Source organism: Colletotrichum tamarilloi, assembly GCF_030869305.1.
Source record: "Colletotrichum tamarilloi strain Tom-12 chromosome Unknown Scaffold_2.1, whole genome shotgun sequence".
Taxonomy (NCBI): domain Eukaryota; kingdom Fungi; phylum Ascomycota; class Sordariomycetes; order Glomerellales; family Glomerellaceae; genus Colletotrichum; species Colletotrichum tamarilloi.
Window position 1 is genome coordinate 1108389 of NW_026849385.1, and position 14840 is coordinate 1123228.

The 14840-nt window shown below is 53.0% G+C and overlaps 3 protein-coding genes across 3 annotated transcripts; 1 reads left to right on the forward strand and 2 right to left on the reverse strand.

Annotated features, from left to right (window-relative positions):
* Positions 1-3552: 3552 nt before the first annotated feature.
* CTAM01_00992 (uncharacterized protein) lies at positions 3553-3966 on the reverse strand (the record flags this gene model as incomplete). Its single annotated transcript, XM_060517036.1, has 1 exon — positions 3553-3966. A coding segment is annotated over one exon (414 nt), but the record flags the coding sequence as incomplete, so codon positions are not given.
* A 3305-nt stretch (positions 3967-7271) lies between these two features.
* Positions 7272-10163, forward strand: CTAM01_00993 (chitin synthase I; the record flags this gene model as incomplete). The annotated part of the gene is made up of 4 exons (XM_060517037.1): positions 7272-7499; positions 7557-8589; positions 8648-9392; positions 9446-10163. 4 exons carry the CDS (start codon positions 7272-7274, stop codon positions 10161-10163), a joined length of 2724 nt encoding a protein of 907 aa, XP_060388499.1.
* Positions 10164-11146: 983 nt separating this feature from the next.
* CTAM01_00994 (Sec1 family protein) lies at positions 11147-13456 on the reverse strand (the record flags this gene model as incomplete). The annotated part of the gene is made up of 4 exons (XM_060517038.1): positions 11147-11783; positions 11854-13083; positions 13133-13352; positions 13417-13456. 4 exons carry the CDS (start codon positions 13454-13456, stop codon positions 11147-11149), a joined length of 2127 nt encoding a protein of 708 aa, XP_060388500.1.
* Between the last annotated feature and the right edge of the window lie 1384 nt (positions 13457-14840).

Below are 14840 nucleotides of genomic sequence, written 5' to 3' on the forward strand. Positions count from 1 at the left end.
AACAGCGGGCGTCTTCGCCAAAAGACTTGTTGAATACAACCTTTTGGAGAGAGAGAGAGAGATTTACCAGTGATTTTACACAGCAATCACCATCTGTCGTAGATCTTGAATGATATTTGCGAGAGCCATCTGTACTTATCTATGAACATAGATATACAAGTAATCATTCGCAAGGCACACTTGTTGACTGGTACATTTGACTGGCGAGTTTCCTGCTTTCACAGAAACGTGTGCCATAGAGTTCGATTCGCAAAAAATAGACACAACAACATGTAGAAACAAAGAAATGAGTCCCTGATAAGTCAAGACCCCCGGTATAAGTCATTAAAAGCCGGTACTCAAAGTCGGATATCCATTGACGAGCCTCTGCTATTCAAGTTGAGGCCGCGTCCACATGCCTGATTCTTCGTTACCAAGTGACTTATACGCCACCTTGTTGCAGAGGGTAGTCTGGTTAGCCTTCATGAACTACACCATAGCCAACATCAAAAGCGAAGACGTTTCATAGAGATACTGTGCGTTGTCACGGCGAGGCGAGGAACAGAAAGCCCATCTCGTACCTGCCATGAGCAGCGTTGTCCAGCATTCGGAACGATTGTCATATGGCCCGCAACCGCCCCGGAACTCGCCCGTGGGAGGACCCCAGCCGGCTCCGTTGTGTCGCACGGAGGATTATTGTGGGAACACGGGAAGATCACGCCGGATGTTGACAAAATGTCAGTGTTTGCAGATAAGGCAGGAGGAACCAACCAACCCATGCACATCTTCCAGGCCCATGGCCTCGCTTTGCCCAGCGCAAATTAAACAAGACCCATACGGGATATCATCATCGCGCAATGATGGGCGAGGCGTTTTCATTGCAAGTACTTCGTACGTCGTATCTGTTTCCGACCGAGGTTCACAGAAACGAGCTCCAGGCCTCTATTGGTGGCCTCAACGTTCATTCGCAGGCACATGCTTCCTTCTCTGCAAACATCCATCACCCGGAACCATTGAGAGTTTCCCTCCCATTTCAAATTTCCCAAGTCCATGTTAGCCCCCCCATGTCAAATGTTTGATGATCCCGCAACGGTAATCATCAGCATTAAATTCACCAATACTCATTTTCTGGAGGGGTCCCCGTTTAAGTGTACAGGTTTTGGGGTCCGAAAAAGAAGTTAGTCGCCGGTGCTCCCCCGGCGCCCGTTGTAACCCCCCGCAATCCTCCCCTTCATTTCGTTGAAACGCTTCTTTTCTTTCCGTTGGAAACGGTTATCACAAAACGGCGTGTTGAATACTCTGTCCGCACTCTGCAGTGTAAGTACCTTTGCACTAAGGTCAGATCCATGTCCAAGGGGACCAAGACGATCTCGCCTTGTTTCAATGTTTTCTTCACCTTGCGCCACAGATGTAGGAAACATCTACACAGAGAACACTGGTAAGTTGAAGCGTTCAATGTTCACAATCAATTGCAAGTGCAGCAGGATGTCTACTCGCGCCATTGCCTCAGGCAGTAGCATTCAGAAATAACGCATCCTTCCCCGCTCTGGACAGCTGCTCGTCTCCCTCGCGATGCGAAGTTTGGAAAGAACCCTACTCCCCTCCCATTGAGTCGTTGGGCACAACTCAATGGTCACGACCAGAGCAGCGCATCCGCGGCGTAGCCCGCGCACACGGCCGTGAGTAAGCCCGGACACTCCGATCCGCTGACCGGTGGCAGTGCGGCCGGAAGGCCCCTCCGGTAGACTGTAGGTGACGACGACGGCCGCGTCGCCCCCAATGTGCAATTGGTAATCTTGGTCTTGGCCTCTTTCTTCCTCCCTCAACCTCCCTCTAGCTGTTGGCCGTCTGAGAGACGCCAAGTTCGACCCCGCCAGTTCATGGCTAGAACGGCGTGAAAAGGCTCAGGTATACAATCAGAAAACGCACCAGTGGTGGATTGGAAAGTATCTTAGTGGTTGTGTGCTTAATCCCTCTCTCATCGTTATCGTGGTCACCGAAGAAGACGAAGCCAGCGTGCTTGGTACACAGAGAAGACTAATCTCCTTATTGAAGTTGCCGTATCCACTAGATACATAGAAGATAGGCTGTGAAGGCAATTCGATCAACTTGAGCCTTGATCTTCAAGACCTTGTCCTTGGGTTGAGTGTCTTCTGATGGCAGGCAAGTATGGATTGCGCTCTTGCGGCGTCAGCTCTTCCTAATGGCTTGTACCCTGTTTTGCGATCTCTAGGACTGGGACGTAATACTCTCATACCTAGGGAGCGCCTGTGACCAATAAAGGTATGAATACTCACTAGATAGAGAAGGGGGTTAGACGGGCATGTCTGGTTTACTTGTGGTTTTCCACGACGATGAGCTCTATGAGGTTACTGAGACGGTCAAATAGCAGAAACATATCGCTGAGAGATGCCACGACCGCCACGACCGCCCTTATCGTTCTTCATTTTGTCAAGTGAATCACTCTGCCCTGGCTTGTTCTTTCTTGGGAAGAATGTCGTGACGTGTAGAGGATAGTATTCAACCTCCTAATACTACAAATTCTTGCACTTTGGACGGTGCAATACAACAGTGGAGTTGAAAGACTGCAGTCCACAGGATGAGTAGCCACCCTTTTCGACGTCGGCTTTTCGACCTCGTAGGGTGGATCGAGATTCATATTGAACCCGCCACCAAGTATAGAATATCAGCATAGGGATGAGGTTCTCCATCATGGGTTTTGGCTAATCACACCCGTTTACACGATGAATCTCTCATCACTAGCTCTACTTGACTCGGTCGACTTATAATTAGGCAGCCATGTAGGAAAATAATTACGAACGCAAACACAGCTTTGCAATGTGATTGCCCAATCCATATCAGTCCACAGAAGCTCAGCCACCATCAAACACGCACCTTCACAGTACAAGGGACGAATCAACTTGGCTTCACTTCCACTGGGCGGGAACCAACGACTTGGCATCGTCGCAACCGTCGCGATACGCTGACAAGTGGTATCTGACGATGCTGGCTACGGCATTTACCTCGGGCTGGCCCGCCAAAGTCTAAAATGGGAGCTGAGGGACTAGGGAGACCGCGGCACCGAAGACGGCAGACAGCAAAAAGGCTAATGGGCTTTTGAGGGGGAAAGGGAGCTGACGGACGCCCGCAAATCCGTAGATACTGGACAGAGAGAGGGGAAAGAAAAGGGCTCGGTCTAGAATGGCAACAGTGAGGTGCGGCAAAGAGGGTGTGGTGTTGAGTTCGGATTGATTTGAGTTTGGGGAACAACATCGGATTATCGTCATTGACGGGAAGTCAGGTATACTCCAGTGCTGGACAGTAGATTTTTGGGGACACAGCTTGGCCACTTGGAGACGGCGGTATCATGTGACGATCAAACAGCAATGCAAGGCCACTTGCCTCGGTCAGCGAAGCGAGTTGAAGAGTGTAAAGTAAGGTAAGGCCTTCCATCTGCATCGCTAGAAAACGGGCATATGGGATGGGATGGGATCGGATACCCATAGATCTCTCTTTTTTCCTGTTCCTAGGATATTCAAGCGAGGGCGCGTCATTCTTAGAGGAGGCGGAGACCTAGAGGAAGCCCATTGGATTACATAGGCGCGAGAAAGGCGAATAGCAGCGACGGGTGAACTTGTTGTGGCCGCAGCAGGTTTTCTGGCAACGGATGAGGCGATTCAGCCCCAATGGCGGGGAACAAGGCCGCTCGGGTCGGTGTGTGGCGTCGGCGGGGAAAGAGCCGGGTCCGGGTTGGTGGCTTTTTTCTCGGTGAAGGCAGATTCCGCGCATAAGGTCAGGGTTCTCGAGGGGCTGACAGAGGCGAGGTTTTGGGCGCTGGGGTTTGTGAAGTTCCGCGGATTGTGTTTGAGACAATGAGTGCCAATGGTGGGAATTGTTTGAATGGCGAATGCTTGAATCCGAGAAGAACCGACCGAGGAGTGAGGCTGAGCAATCTTGAAGTGGAGACGCAACGGGAAGGCATGCAGGCACATTGGCGCACGACAGGTTGGAGGCCGTGATCCGTGGAGGCGTCGTCACCTTGGGGCAGGTGTGGCGTCGGTACGTCTTCTCTTTCCAGTTCTCTCTCTCACTGCGTATATTTTTTAATTTTATTTTTGGAGACACACGCAAAGGTTAAGCCCCCGCAATGGACCTGACTTCTAAGATGCGCATGTCTGTAGAGATACGTACCTCCGAGGTACCTTTCGGAGCAGTTGCTCATGGCCCATGCTTCAAGTCTGAGGTGACACGGTGAGTGGTCGTTGATGAGGAAGGAAGGCTCCACAGCGTTTGACCCCTGGTCATCAAAGGGAAAGCGCCGGTTACCCTGTCAATGGGCTTCGGAAGATGGGCCCCCTCTATGAGGTGCGTGGGTGCGTAGAATTAAACAACGGATCCCAGCAGCACATGCAACCACGGGAACGCGACACATCGAATGGGCGACGAACGGCTGTTGCGGCACTTGCTGATTGCTTGGAATCTCTGGCGATCGTCGCGGGTACCTTGCGCGGCGCAGCGAACAGGACTGCGCTCGGGAGAAGGAGGGAGAGAAGAAGGAAGGAAGGCAAGAGGGCTCCGACTTGCATGTCGAGGGTGGAAGGTGTCACGATCCAGTATATTTCTTACTGAGCCTTTGGATTCGGAATCGATTCGGGTTCATACTCAGACCATGCAGACACACCGTATAAGAGAGAATACGAAAGCTTGTTGAAAGTGATACTAACGTCTGGCAGATGAACGGACAGAAAGGCCGGGCGGGAAATCGGACAGGTGGACAGACATTTTGACGGCTTGCCATGCCATGCAGTACCTGCACTGGACAGCAGTATGATGTATCCGTAAATTAGGGACAGACTTTCACGTCACTTTCATGTAATAAAAAAGTTGCAGTCGTCTCTGGCGTGGCCATCCCATCCATACATTTGCTCGACGATGCCGGCCTGGCTTCTTTTTTGCTTCAGGGACCCAATCATGGCTCGTACTCAGTCGCATCCCTCACACCCAAACCTGGAAAGCCAGGACCCCCCATCGCCATGGTGTTACTGTTGGTTGCCCCCCTCTCCGAAATGGAAGCCTCCCCGCCAGCCCGCTAAGCTCGTCACACGCACCACCAGTCCACAGTCCACCACCACCATCTCTCACAAATTTTTGGGTTGCTGGCATCCGCGGACAGGCTTTCAGAGCCGAAGGGGGACCCTGACAATGTCCACCCGTGAGGCCCGCGGCGACATCACCCACCCCCCAATTGCTCCGATGATGGAAGGCCACAAATCACTGTCCGCACCTTGAGAAGTCTTCTCGAAGCTCTTGATCAGGTACAAGAAAGTGGGAGGCGTTGGAATAAGCACATCCTCTTAAGCACACCAAGTAAGGTACTTGAGGCAAGGTAATCTGGCACTAAGCCGATATCAAGAGTACAGAAGCGAAAGGCGCCGCGCCACACTTGAAACGCGACAACTCAACCTCCATTTTGGATGGCGCAAACTAAGAGGTACCTACCACTGTACAGTATCCGTAAGATACCTCAGCTGCGGATCCTTCCTCCAACTTGAATCCACACTGCCTTACCGATACCGCGTAATTATGTATGGAGCACGCAGTATGAGATCTACTGGAGCAAAGCAAAAAGGCTGACTGCACTGGCACAGCTCCACGCCTGTTTTGTCTTGCTGCTAGCTGGCTGGCTGACTGCTGGTGTTGCTGCTGCTGCTGCTGCTGCTGCTGCTGCTGCTGCTGCTGCGCAACGGTGGTAAACGGGTACTTTCCCTTTCAAAGCCTCCACAACTTGTTTGCGACTGGCAACTGCGCACTTGCGGTCGCTCCTTCAACCATCGCTACCCCTGTCCATGGGTACACAGTCGTGACAGTAAGGTACTCCTCCTCCCGCTTCCCAAGTAAAAAAAGTCCCATCCCATCAACACAACCCCCCCGGGTCCCATCCTGGTCATCCTGCGTCCTGCCCTGCCTCCCGCAGACAATCTGCTACGGCTCAATCAGCTTGAAACCGTGCCTTCCCAGGTTTCTCGAGAGACGTCCTCCTTGACCTCTCCCACCTTTCAACGTTTCGACCGAACACATCCCTTCTTCTCCTCCTCTCCCTCACCTCCCTCACAAGTAACATATTCACTCCTCCCACAGGACCACAGCAGGACCACAGGTACCCCCTTGGATCTCTCCCGTCCACAACCCCGAAACCCGTCAGGCGCATTGAGTTGAGCACCGACCCGCGCGGCCATACCGCATTCCTCACCACAGCCCTCACTGCCCTCCTCGAGCTGTGCAACCCTACCGGCAACCTCCTTGAACAGCCTGCCCTGCCCTGCCTGGGATTGGAAGGCCAGAAAGCACGAGCAAAACCTTGCGCACCTCACCCACCACAACTGTACCTCAGTACCTTACCTCACGGGGAAGCAGGAGCAAGAAAGAAAGAAGAATAGGGGCTCAGCTTACCTGAAAGTTGGACTGCCGACAGAGACCGATCCGACGACTCTGAGAGAGAGAAGGTGCGACTGTCTTGCTGCGCGACTGCAACTCTGCGACTCGACTCTCTGTGAAGCGCCGAACAGTCCCAACTTTCCCATCCTATCCACTTTCCACCTCGACATCTCCTTCCTCTCTCCCCCGCGACACCACTCTCTACCTCCAGCGCCCACCTCAATCTACCTAACGCCTACGGATACAACGTCTCTGACTGGCCAAGATCCAAGTCTGCACAGCACGGCGCATCCGCAGCACTGCCAACAACGCCGCCGGCCTCCCAAGAAGCAGCATCCCGCTCTCCCCGAGGGACGCGAATCGTCTTCCCGATCCATAGTCATATCCACCCACGGACTCTCCTGGCCACAAACATCAGACACTGGTTCCTGTGATTGACCCCCCGTACCATCGCAACCATGTCGTATAATCGTTTAGGCAAGTAACTTGTTCCCCTTCTGATATTGACCCTTGGCGTCATTCATCCCACATCTTCCTCTCCCTCCCGCACAAAGCCCAAGACCTGATTTGTCCCCAACAATCCCCTACTACCCTATGTATGGTCTACGGTCAAATCATCTCGTCATCCGTACCTGACCGCACTGCCTTTGTCAAAGAGCTTGCTTGTCCGGCGCATACTATCCGTACATCGAGGAAGTACGAATACGCACCTTCCGTGGCGCAAGCTTCTTTTCCTCTTCTACAACTACCTCCTTCTTGCCTCCCTAACATCCTACTTCCGATTTACGGCAACTTCTTTGTGTAGACGGCCAACCTAACCTTCTCTTCCTGTAGACGACGATTACTACAACGACCGGATGGACCCCCGGTACCATCGTACGCCTTCGCCAGGCCAGCCGGCTCAGCATGGCTACCAACTAGAGGACAACCCATTCAACAACCAGGCACAGCAAGGATACCACCAGCCTCCTCCTCAACATGTCGACGACCCGTATGGACGCCCTAGCCCTCATTCTCAGCTTGATATTCCCATGGCACCTGGCCGCTACGGCACTCCCAGCGATCAATTACAACTGAACGCAGCAGTAAGCAATGCCCAAGATCCTTGATATCGAACTGGACTAACAGGCATTCGCACATAGCACTCTGTTAGCAACTTGAGCGGTTACGATACACCAGTCAACCATGGCGACTACGGTGTCAACCCGGAAGCGCATCATGACGCCTACTACAACCAGTCTTACGAGCCTTCACCCCACGATCCTGCACACCCTTACGATCAACCTACCGGATACAACGAGTATGATGACAACAGGCCAATGCTGCCTCACCAGGACACTATGACCACCGATGGAGGATACCAGGACAACCCGACACCACAGCCAGCTGGAGGAGGTATCAAGAGGTGGAAGACCGTGAAGCAGGTCCTGCTATACCGCGGAAACTTGGTTCTCGACTGCCCTGTGCCCCCAAGGCTGCTTAACCAGCTTCCCCACGGTGAGCGTGACGAGTTTACACACATGCGCTATTCCGCCGCCACTTGCGATCCCAACTTCTTCTACGACGACAACTTCACACTTAGACAGAGGCTTTTCTCCAAGCCGAGACATACGGAGCTTTTCATCGTTGTCACCATGTACAATGAAGACGAGATCTTGTTCGCCCGGACAATGATTGGTGTCTTGAAGAACGTCGAGTACATGTGCAGTCGGAAAGAGAGCAAGACCTGGGGCAAGGATGCCTGGAAGAAGATTGTTGTCTGTGTCGTCAGCGACGGTCGTGGCAAGATCAACCCTAGAACCCGAGCGCTGCTGGCTGGTATGGGTGTTTACCAGGAGGGTATTGCGAAGCAACAGGTCAACGGCAAGGATGTCACGGCCCATATTTACGAATACACCTCTCAAGTCGGCATGACGATCAAGAACGACGTCGTCACCCTGGTCCCCAAGCAGCAGCCTGTTCAGATGCTGTTCTGCTTGAAGGAGAAGAACTCGAAGAAGATCAACTCCCACAGATGGTTCTTCCAGGCGTTCGGCCGCGTTCTTGACCCCAACATCTGTGTTCTCATTGATGCTGGTACCAAGCCCGGTGGAAACTCCATTTACCACCTTTGGAAGGCATTCGACCTGGAGCCCATGTGCGCCGGCGCTTGTGGTGAAATCAAGGCCATGTTGGGTACGTTTGATGAAATAATTTGCTTCCAGTTTCGGCATCTCTAATTGACGGTTTCTAGGCACGGGCGGCAAGCACCTCCTCAACCCCTTGGTGGCGACACAGAATTTCGAGTACAAGATGAGCAACATTCTCGACAAGCCCTTGGAATCCGCCTTTGGCTTCATTTCCGTGTTGCCTGGTGCTTTCTCAGCTTACCGCTACGTTGCCTTGCAGAATGACAAGAATGGTCAGGGTCCACTGGAGAAGTACTTTGCCGGTGAGAAACTTGAGGGAGCCGGCGCTGGTATCTTCACATCCAACATGTACCTCGCCGAAGATCGTATTCTCTGCTTCGAGCTTGTCACAAAGAGAAACTGCCATTGGATTCTGCAGTACGTTAAGTCTGCTACCGGCGAGACGGACGTGCCGGACACCGTCACGGAGCTTGTCCTCCAACGTCGTCGTTGGTTGAACGGTTCCTTCTTCGCTGCTATCTACGCCATTGCCCACTTCTACGAATTCTTCCGGTCTGATCACTCTATCCTGCGAAAGCTCATGTTCTTCATCGAATTCGTCTTCAACACGATTAACATGATTTTCGCATGGTTCGCCATTGGTAACTTCTTCCTGGTCTTCAAGATTCTTACGACGAGTTTGGGCGAGGACAACTTGCTTGGTAGGACTGGCGAGATCCTCGGCGTCGTCTTCACTTGGCTCTACGGAATTTCACTTATGACCTGTTTCGTTCTCTCCATGGGTAATCGTCCAGCCGGCTCCGGTGCTTACTACATCACAATGGTTTACTTCTGGGCGCTTATAATGATGTGAGTATATTCCGAGTGACTAAACGATAGCAAGCTTACTAACATCTCCATAGCTACCTGTTGTTTGCCGCTGTGTTTATTGCTGTCAAGGCTATTATCGCTGATGTCAACGATTCGAACGGCTTCAACGTAAGCGATCTCTTCAAGAACCCGGTCTTCTACACCCTCATCATTTCCGTCATGTCGACTTACGGTATTTGGTTGATCGCCTCGCTGCTCATGTTTGACCCCTGGCACATGATCACCTCCTTCGCGCAGTACATGCTTCTGACGCCCACCTACACCAACATTCTCAACGTCTACGCATTCTGCAACACTCACGATATTTCGTGGGGTACAAAGGGTGACGATGGCGCCGAGAAGCTGCCTACCGTCAGCACCAAGGATGGTTCCGGAAAGACCGATCTTCCCGATGAGGCTGATCTCAACGCCCAATACGAGCGCGAGCTCAAGGTCTTTAGCGCCAAGTTCGTTCAGGAAGTTAAACCCCCAACGGACTCGCAAAAGGCTGAGGCTCAAATGGACTACTACCGTGGTGTCCGTTCTGTCGTAGTGTTGGCTTGGATGATCTCCAACTTTGGCCTTGCTGCCGTCGTCCTTAGTGCCGCTGGCCTGGAGAGGATAAGTCCTACCGCCAGTACCACTGATGATACGGACGGCCGTGCCAACATTTACATGTCGGTCGTGTTGTGGTCAGTGGCGGGTCTTTCGTCTTTCAAGTTCATCGGCGCGATGTGGTTCCTCGTCGTCCGCATGTTCAGAGGTGTATGATTGCTGGTGGTTACGAGCATTATGTGTAGCGGGGATGATTACTTTTCTGACGACTTTTGGTTTCGTGAGCATTATACCCACCCCTTTCTTTTGGAGAAGAGGGCTATGTGGATGGCGAACACGACTTTGGAGAAGAGTGTCCGAACTCCTCCATCATGTTTTGAGTACGATCACGGGGTTGGATGTAACTCTAATGACTTTGCTTTTTTATTTAACTGCTATGCGCTTCTGTACTTGCTCAACCCTATCTTTCCTCTCTCGTCCTGCCTTTACCCGCACCCGCCATCTCTCGTTGCGTTTCGGGTTCTCTAGTATCACCATGGGCCCGTCTTCGTTGGAGTTTCTTTTCGTTCTCATTCTTCTGCATGTCTCTCGAGGTTCTACATCGTCTCACCACCCTTGATGGGTGACAGCGGTGGCAGTGAACCTTGATGGGGCGCCTCTTGGCGGGGTAGCGGAGTGCGACGTGGCTTAGAGAGGCGGGTTGAGATAGACGAGGGCAAGTTTTTCTGAGGAAATGATGACGAGACAATAAACATGACTTTGATCTGATGTGAGCATGCGCAACGGATGTGCAATGATTCGGTGAACACGGAGGCTGTGATTGCATGCATGCTTCAAGTTGACAACGTTGTTTTCAGAAGTCTGAGTGAAACATGTTGCTCTTCCTCCTTGATGTGGATGTTGTCCAGTCGCTTGTCCCCGGATCGTCTAAACGTTTCAAACTTTTATTGATTTCATGGGTGTAAGGCAGATGGGAATGGATGAGCTTCGATGCAGCAAAAAGAAGAAGAAAAAAGTCACTAGTCATGAGTGGATGATTGAACCAATTTGGGAATCGTATTTACTGCTTTTTGGGGGAAAAACCTCTCACACTTATATAGCCGCTGCGCGGCGAAGGACTGAGGGAACAAAGGGGGGGGGGGGGGCGAGCAGACTTTCTGAATAGAGTGACTTTAAGTCCCAGGACAATGACCGCCGCTCTACGAGGCCACCTCCTTGCCAAGTCTCTCGAGCTCCTGCTTGATGAACTCGTCGGCGTTGAGAATCTCCGTGCTGCCGTATACCACTCTCCTCCTCGCGCGGTCGCCGCCCGTCCGCTCAACCCACTCCTGCAAGTTTCCGTACTCGTCCATGCTGCCGCCGCCGACGGTGAAGACCACGGCCTCGGAGAAGCCCTGGCGACGCTGGCCGAAGCTGGCGCCGGTGCCGGCTGCGGCTTGGCCGGGGAGACCGCCCGGTGCGGAGGAGCCGCCGGCGCCGGCGCGGATGGCGCTGGGCGGGGGCATGGTGCCGCGGGCGTTGGCGGAGCGGGGGTCAAAGTAAAGGTAGTTTTCCGTCTTTGCAATGGCGGAGCTGGCGGCTGTGGAGGGGTCCATGATGGACTCGACAATCTTTGTGATTGTCAGGTCGCGGTTGGCGGGGAGGAAGTTCTTGATGCCGCCGATGAGTGACTCAAAGTTTGAGGATAGGCCAGTAGGGACGCCACTTTCCTTCAAACGGTCAGTGAGGCGGTTGGAGATGGAGGAGAAGCGGCCAAAGATGTCTGATGAGCCGGCCTGGTTCGTCGTCGGGTTGGAAATCGTGGTGAGCTGGGTCATCTTCGTGGTGGCGCGGACTCTGTAAGAGCGGGTGGTCAGTACCAAAGAGTAGAGTAGAAAATACTAGCGATATGTCAGGAGGAACTTACTGTCGGATGTATGGCAGAGAGGTTGTGTCAGCGCCGCACTCTGTCAGAGCTTTCTCGAAGCCTTCCCACTCCGCCCGGCTGACGTCTTGTTCAGTGCTAAGATACCAGATGACGAACAATCTCAGCTTGTCAACCGGCTCATCGCCCTTTGCACTGTCCTTGATGAGCTCTAGTATTTGAGCCTTGGTCTGCTTCGCGGCACCCTCCTCGACTTGGAAGAAGTTGTCGAGTTGCCGGTTTTTTATGCCGGTCAGAAGTGCTGCCAAGATATTCATGTGCATGTCGAGCACAGCCTTACGCTCGCGAAGTTCCGGCAGGAGGGTAATGGCCGCCTTTAGGTGTTGCGCGCTGGCGCTGGTATCATTCTGAAGGTCCTCCAGGTCTGTCACTCCCGTCTTCTTGGTGACTGCCGCCGCATCCTCCTTATACCTCGTCAACTCGGCGTCGATATCCTCGGCTACTTGAGGGAACGGCACAGCCGCATTCTTGGTCCAGAAAAAGTCGCTCGCCGTCAAGTCGTAAGCCTTCTTGGTGTTTCCCTTGGCAGGGTTGTTCTCGTCTATGGGTGTCTCTATCGTGATTCGGTTCAACTTCATATTCAAAACATCGTGGACCAGTGATTGGTAGGTCCAAGAATGGGAAAGCATGGGTATTAAATCAACGTTTCGGTCGAGAATGATAAGGACAGGTCGTGACTGTGGCGTTCCTGCCGACGCTGGGCGGGCGCTCGAAGAGAAGAGGTTTTCTTTGGAATTGAGAATGTGGTCGCGAAGCTTTCGATCAAGCTTGGCGGAGATCATTTCCGCGGCAGCGCCCTTGGGGCACCGGATGATGGGAATGACGCCCATGGTGACAATGACGCTGAAGAGGCCACTAACAATCCTGTCCACCACCCTGTCCAGCTCCTCGTCATTCGTCGTTGCGCTGTTCAGTGCCCAGTATGTGTGGTCTCGTTGCATACCCAGGTTGAAAAGATCTGGCTCGGCAACGATGAAGTTCAGATACTGATCCATGAGTCTGGCAATGTTGTCCGATGTGCCGGCGGTTATCGTTTGCTCCGCAAAGTCTTCAAGCAGCGGTCGAGGGATGGAGGATAAGAAGTTTAGGTATGCGGGAGTGTATAGGCCCTTTTGGAGATCGCTGGTGATGTGTTGGAGGTTTTGCGCCGTAGGTTCGAGGAGGTAGATGACGGGTACGTCAGGGATAGCATGTCTCGACGCTCCAATGTGCCTGGACTCACGTCAGTAGGATACCGGGCTCTTGAGGCAAGTAGCCTTACATGTGCATCGTGATTCCTAGCCCTCGCAGATCACTGACACGGAGAACACTGCTGATGACATCGCGGCCAAGGTCATCGAAAACCAGGACCTTCCACAAGGGCTCGCCATCCGAGGTGATGATTGCGCCTGTCGGACCAAGTGCGCCGCCGTTGGTCTGAGTGTTCTCGGTGTCGTTATCCGAGTAGGAGTCGTTCAGGCTGAGGAGCTTTTTTAAGGCGGCTTCAGGTCTAATTAGCTCCAAAGCTCTCTATAGAACATGGGCGCAATAGGTTATGCGACGTACAGATCTGGCGATCGCGCAGTGAGTGGCCCTTCGCTGCCATGACGATGGTGGGGGAGCTTTGCAGCTCTAGCTAGCTTGAGAGAGCTGTTGCTGCCGCAGGAGAGGTGTTGATGGGTTATACAAAATGAAGGCCAGACCTGGAGACTGCTACCAAACGTGTATGCTACGCCTTTTCAATCAATCGTTCTCCGTGGTCGCGTTGTGCAATCGAGGTTGACGTCTTGCTGTTGCGACAGACAGAGGTACGTACACGGCTCCAGCATCGGTGTCCTCAAAGTGCCGTCTAGCCACATTTCCTGGATGATTCCGCTGACCTGCCCTGTGCTTGTGCTGGAGTGGATACCTTGGTACTTGCCTCGCACGATGTCATGGGACGGCAGTACTGAGCCTCCGTGATCCGACGGGCGGTGAGAGCCAGGTCAGCACCTGGGTACCTAGACACGCTAGAGCAGATTGGACCGGCGAACTGAGTTGCGCAGCTGCCGACAGAGGCCTGTGGCTAAAAAGGTGCAGCGCGGAACTGGGTAGGCGCGAGGGCCCTGTCCAGTCACAGCCAAGGCAAGTCAGGTCCGTCCGTGGCCCTTTCCGACTTGGAAAGTGTTGGCCCCTTCTGGCTCAGACCCACCTCGCAGTCAGTCATGCCTAAAAAGTGCGGCCACAAAGTGACCTTCCCGCCTCCCTTTGGACTGGCCACTGCGAAACAATGACCAGCTTTTCCTCCTCCGCAACGACAACTCATCCCGCTTCTTCCTCCTTCACCATCAGCACAAGTCATCGCCAACCGCACGGAAAATAATCGACAGGAAGACGCGTCGGAAAGGGCCTCTGGCGACAATTCTGAGCGACTCTGGATCTTTATTTTCCGGAACTTTTGAAGGCGGCACCGGGCATCTAACTTGCCTGTTTGATTGCCGCTTCTTAGATTTACGGCGATTGTTCCATTTCGTCCCCTTCTTTTTTGTGACTGTCTGCGCTCGCTCTTTTCTTCGGGCAGTCGACGGTCGTGTTGTAATCTGCGCGACCTTCATCAATCCACGCTGCGAACCACGTTAAGGTCGCGAAGCCAGCTCTCCTCAGAAGGCAAGATAAGTCGCGCTGAACAGAGAGTGAGAAAGAGAGAGAGAGACACGAACTGCAGGGTATGATACACTTCTCCCCCCAAGCCAACCTCACATTTGTCTGTCCCCTTTCCCACGCTTCCCAACACCTCCCCTTTCCCCCAAATCACCACTCATCTGTCCAACACACCGCCATCATGATGAGCGCGATTCCCATCAACATCATCCGGTCACCATCCACTCCTCAAAGGAGATGCAGACATGGCGATGTTTGTTTGAGTGAAAATTCTTGATGAAGCCATGGCGTTCGAACTCAACCCGCACTGGACTTGTGCAGCGATGAATTTGCAAAGTCGGAACAGATCA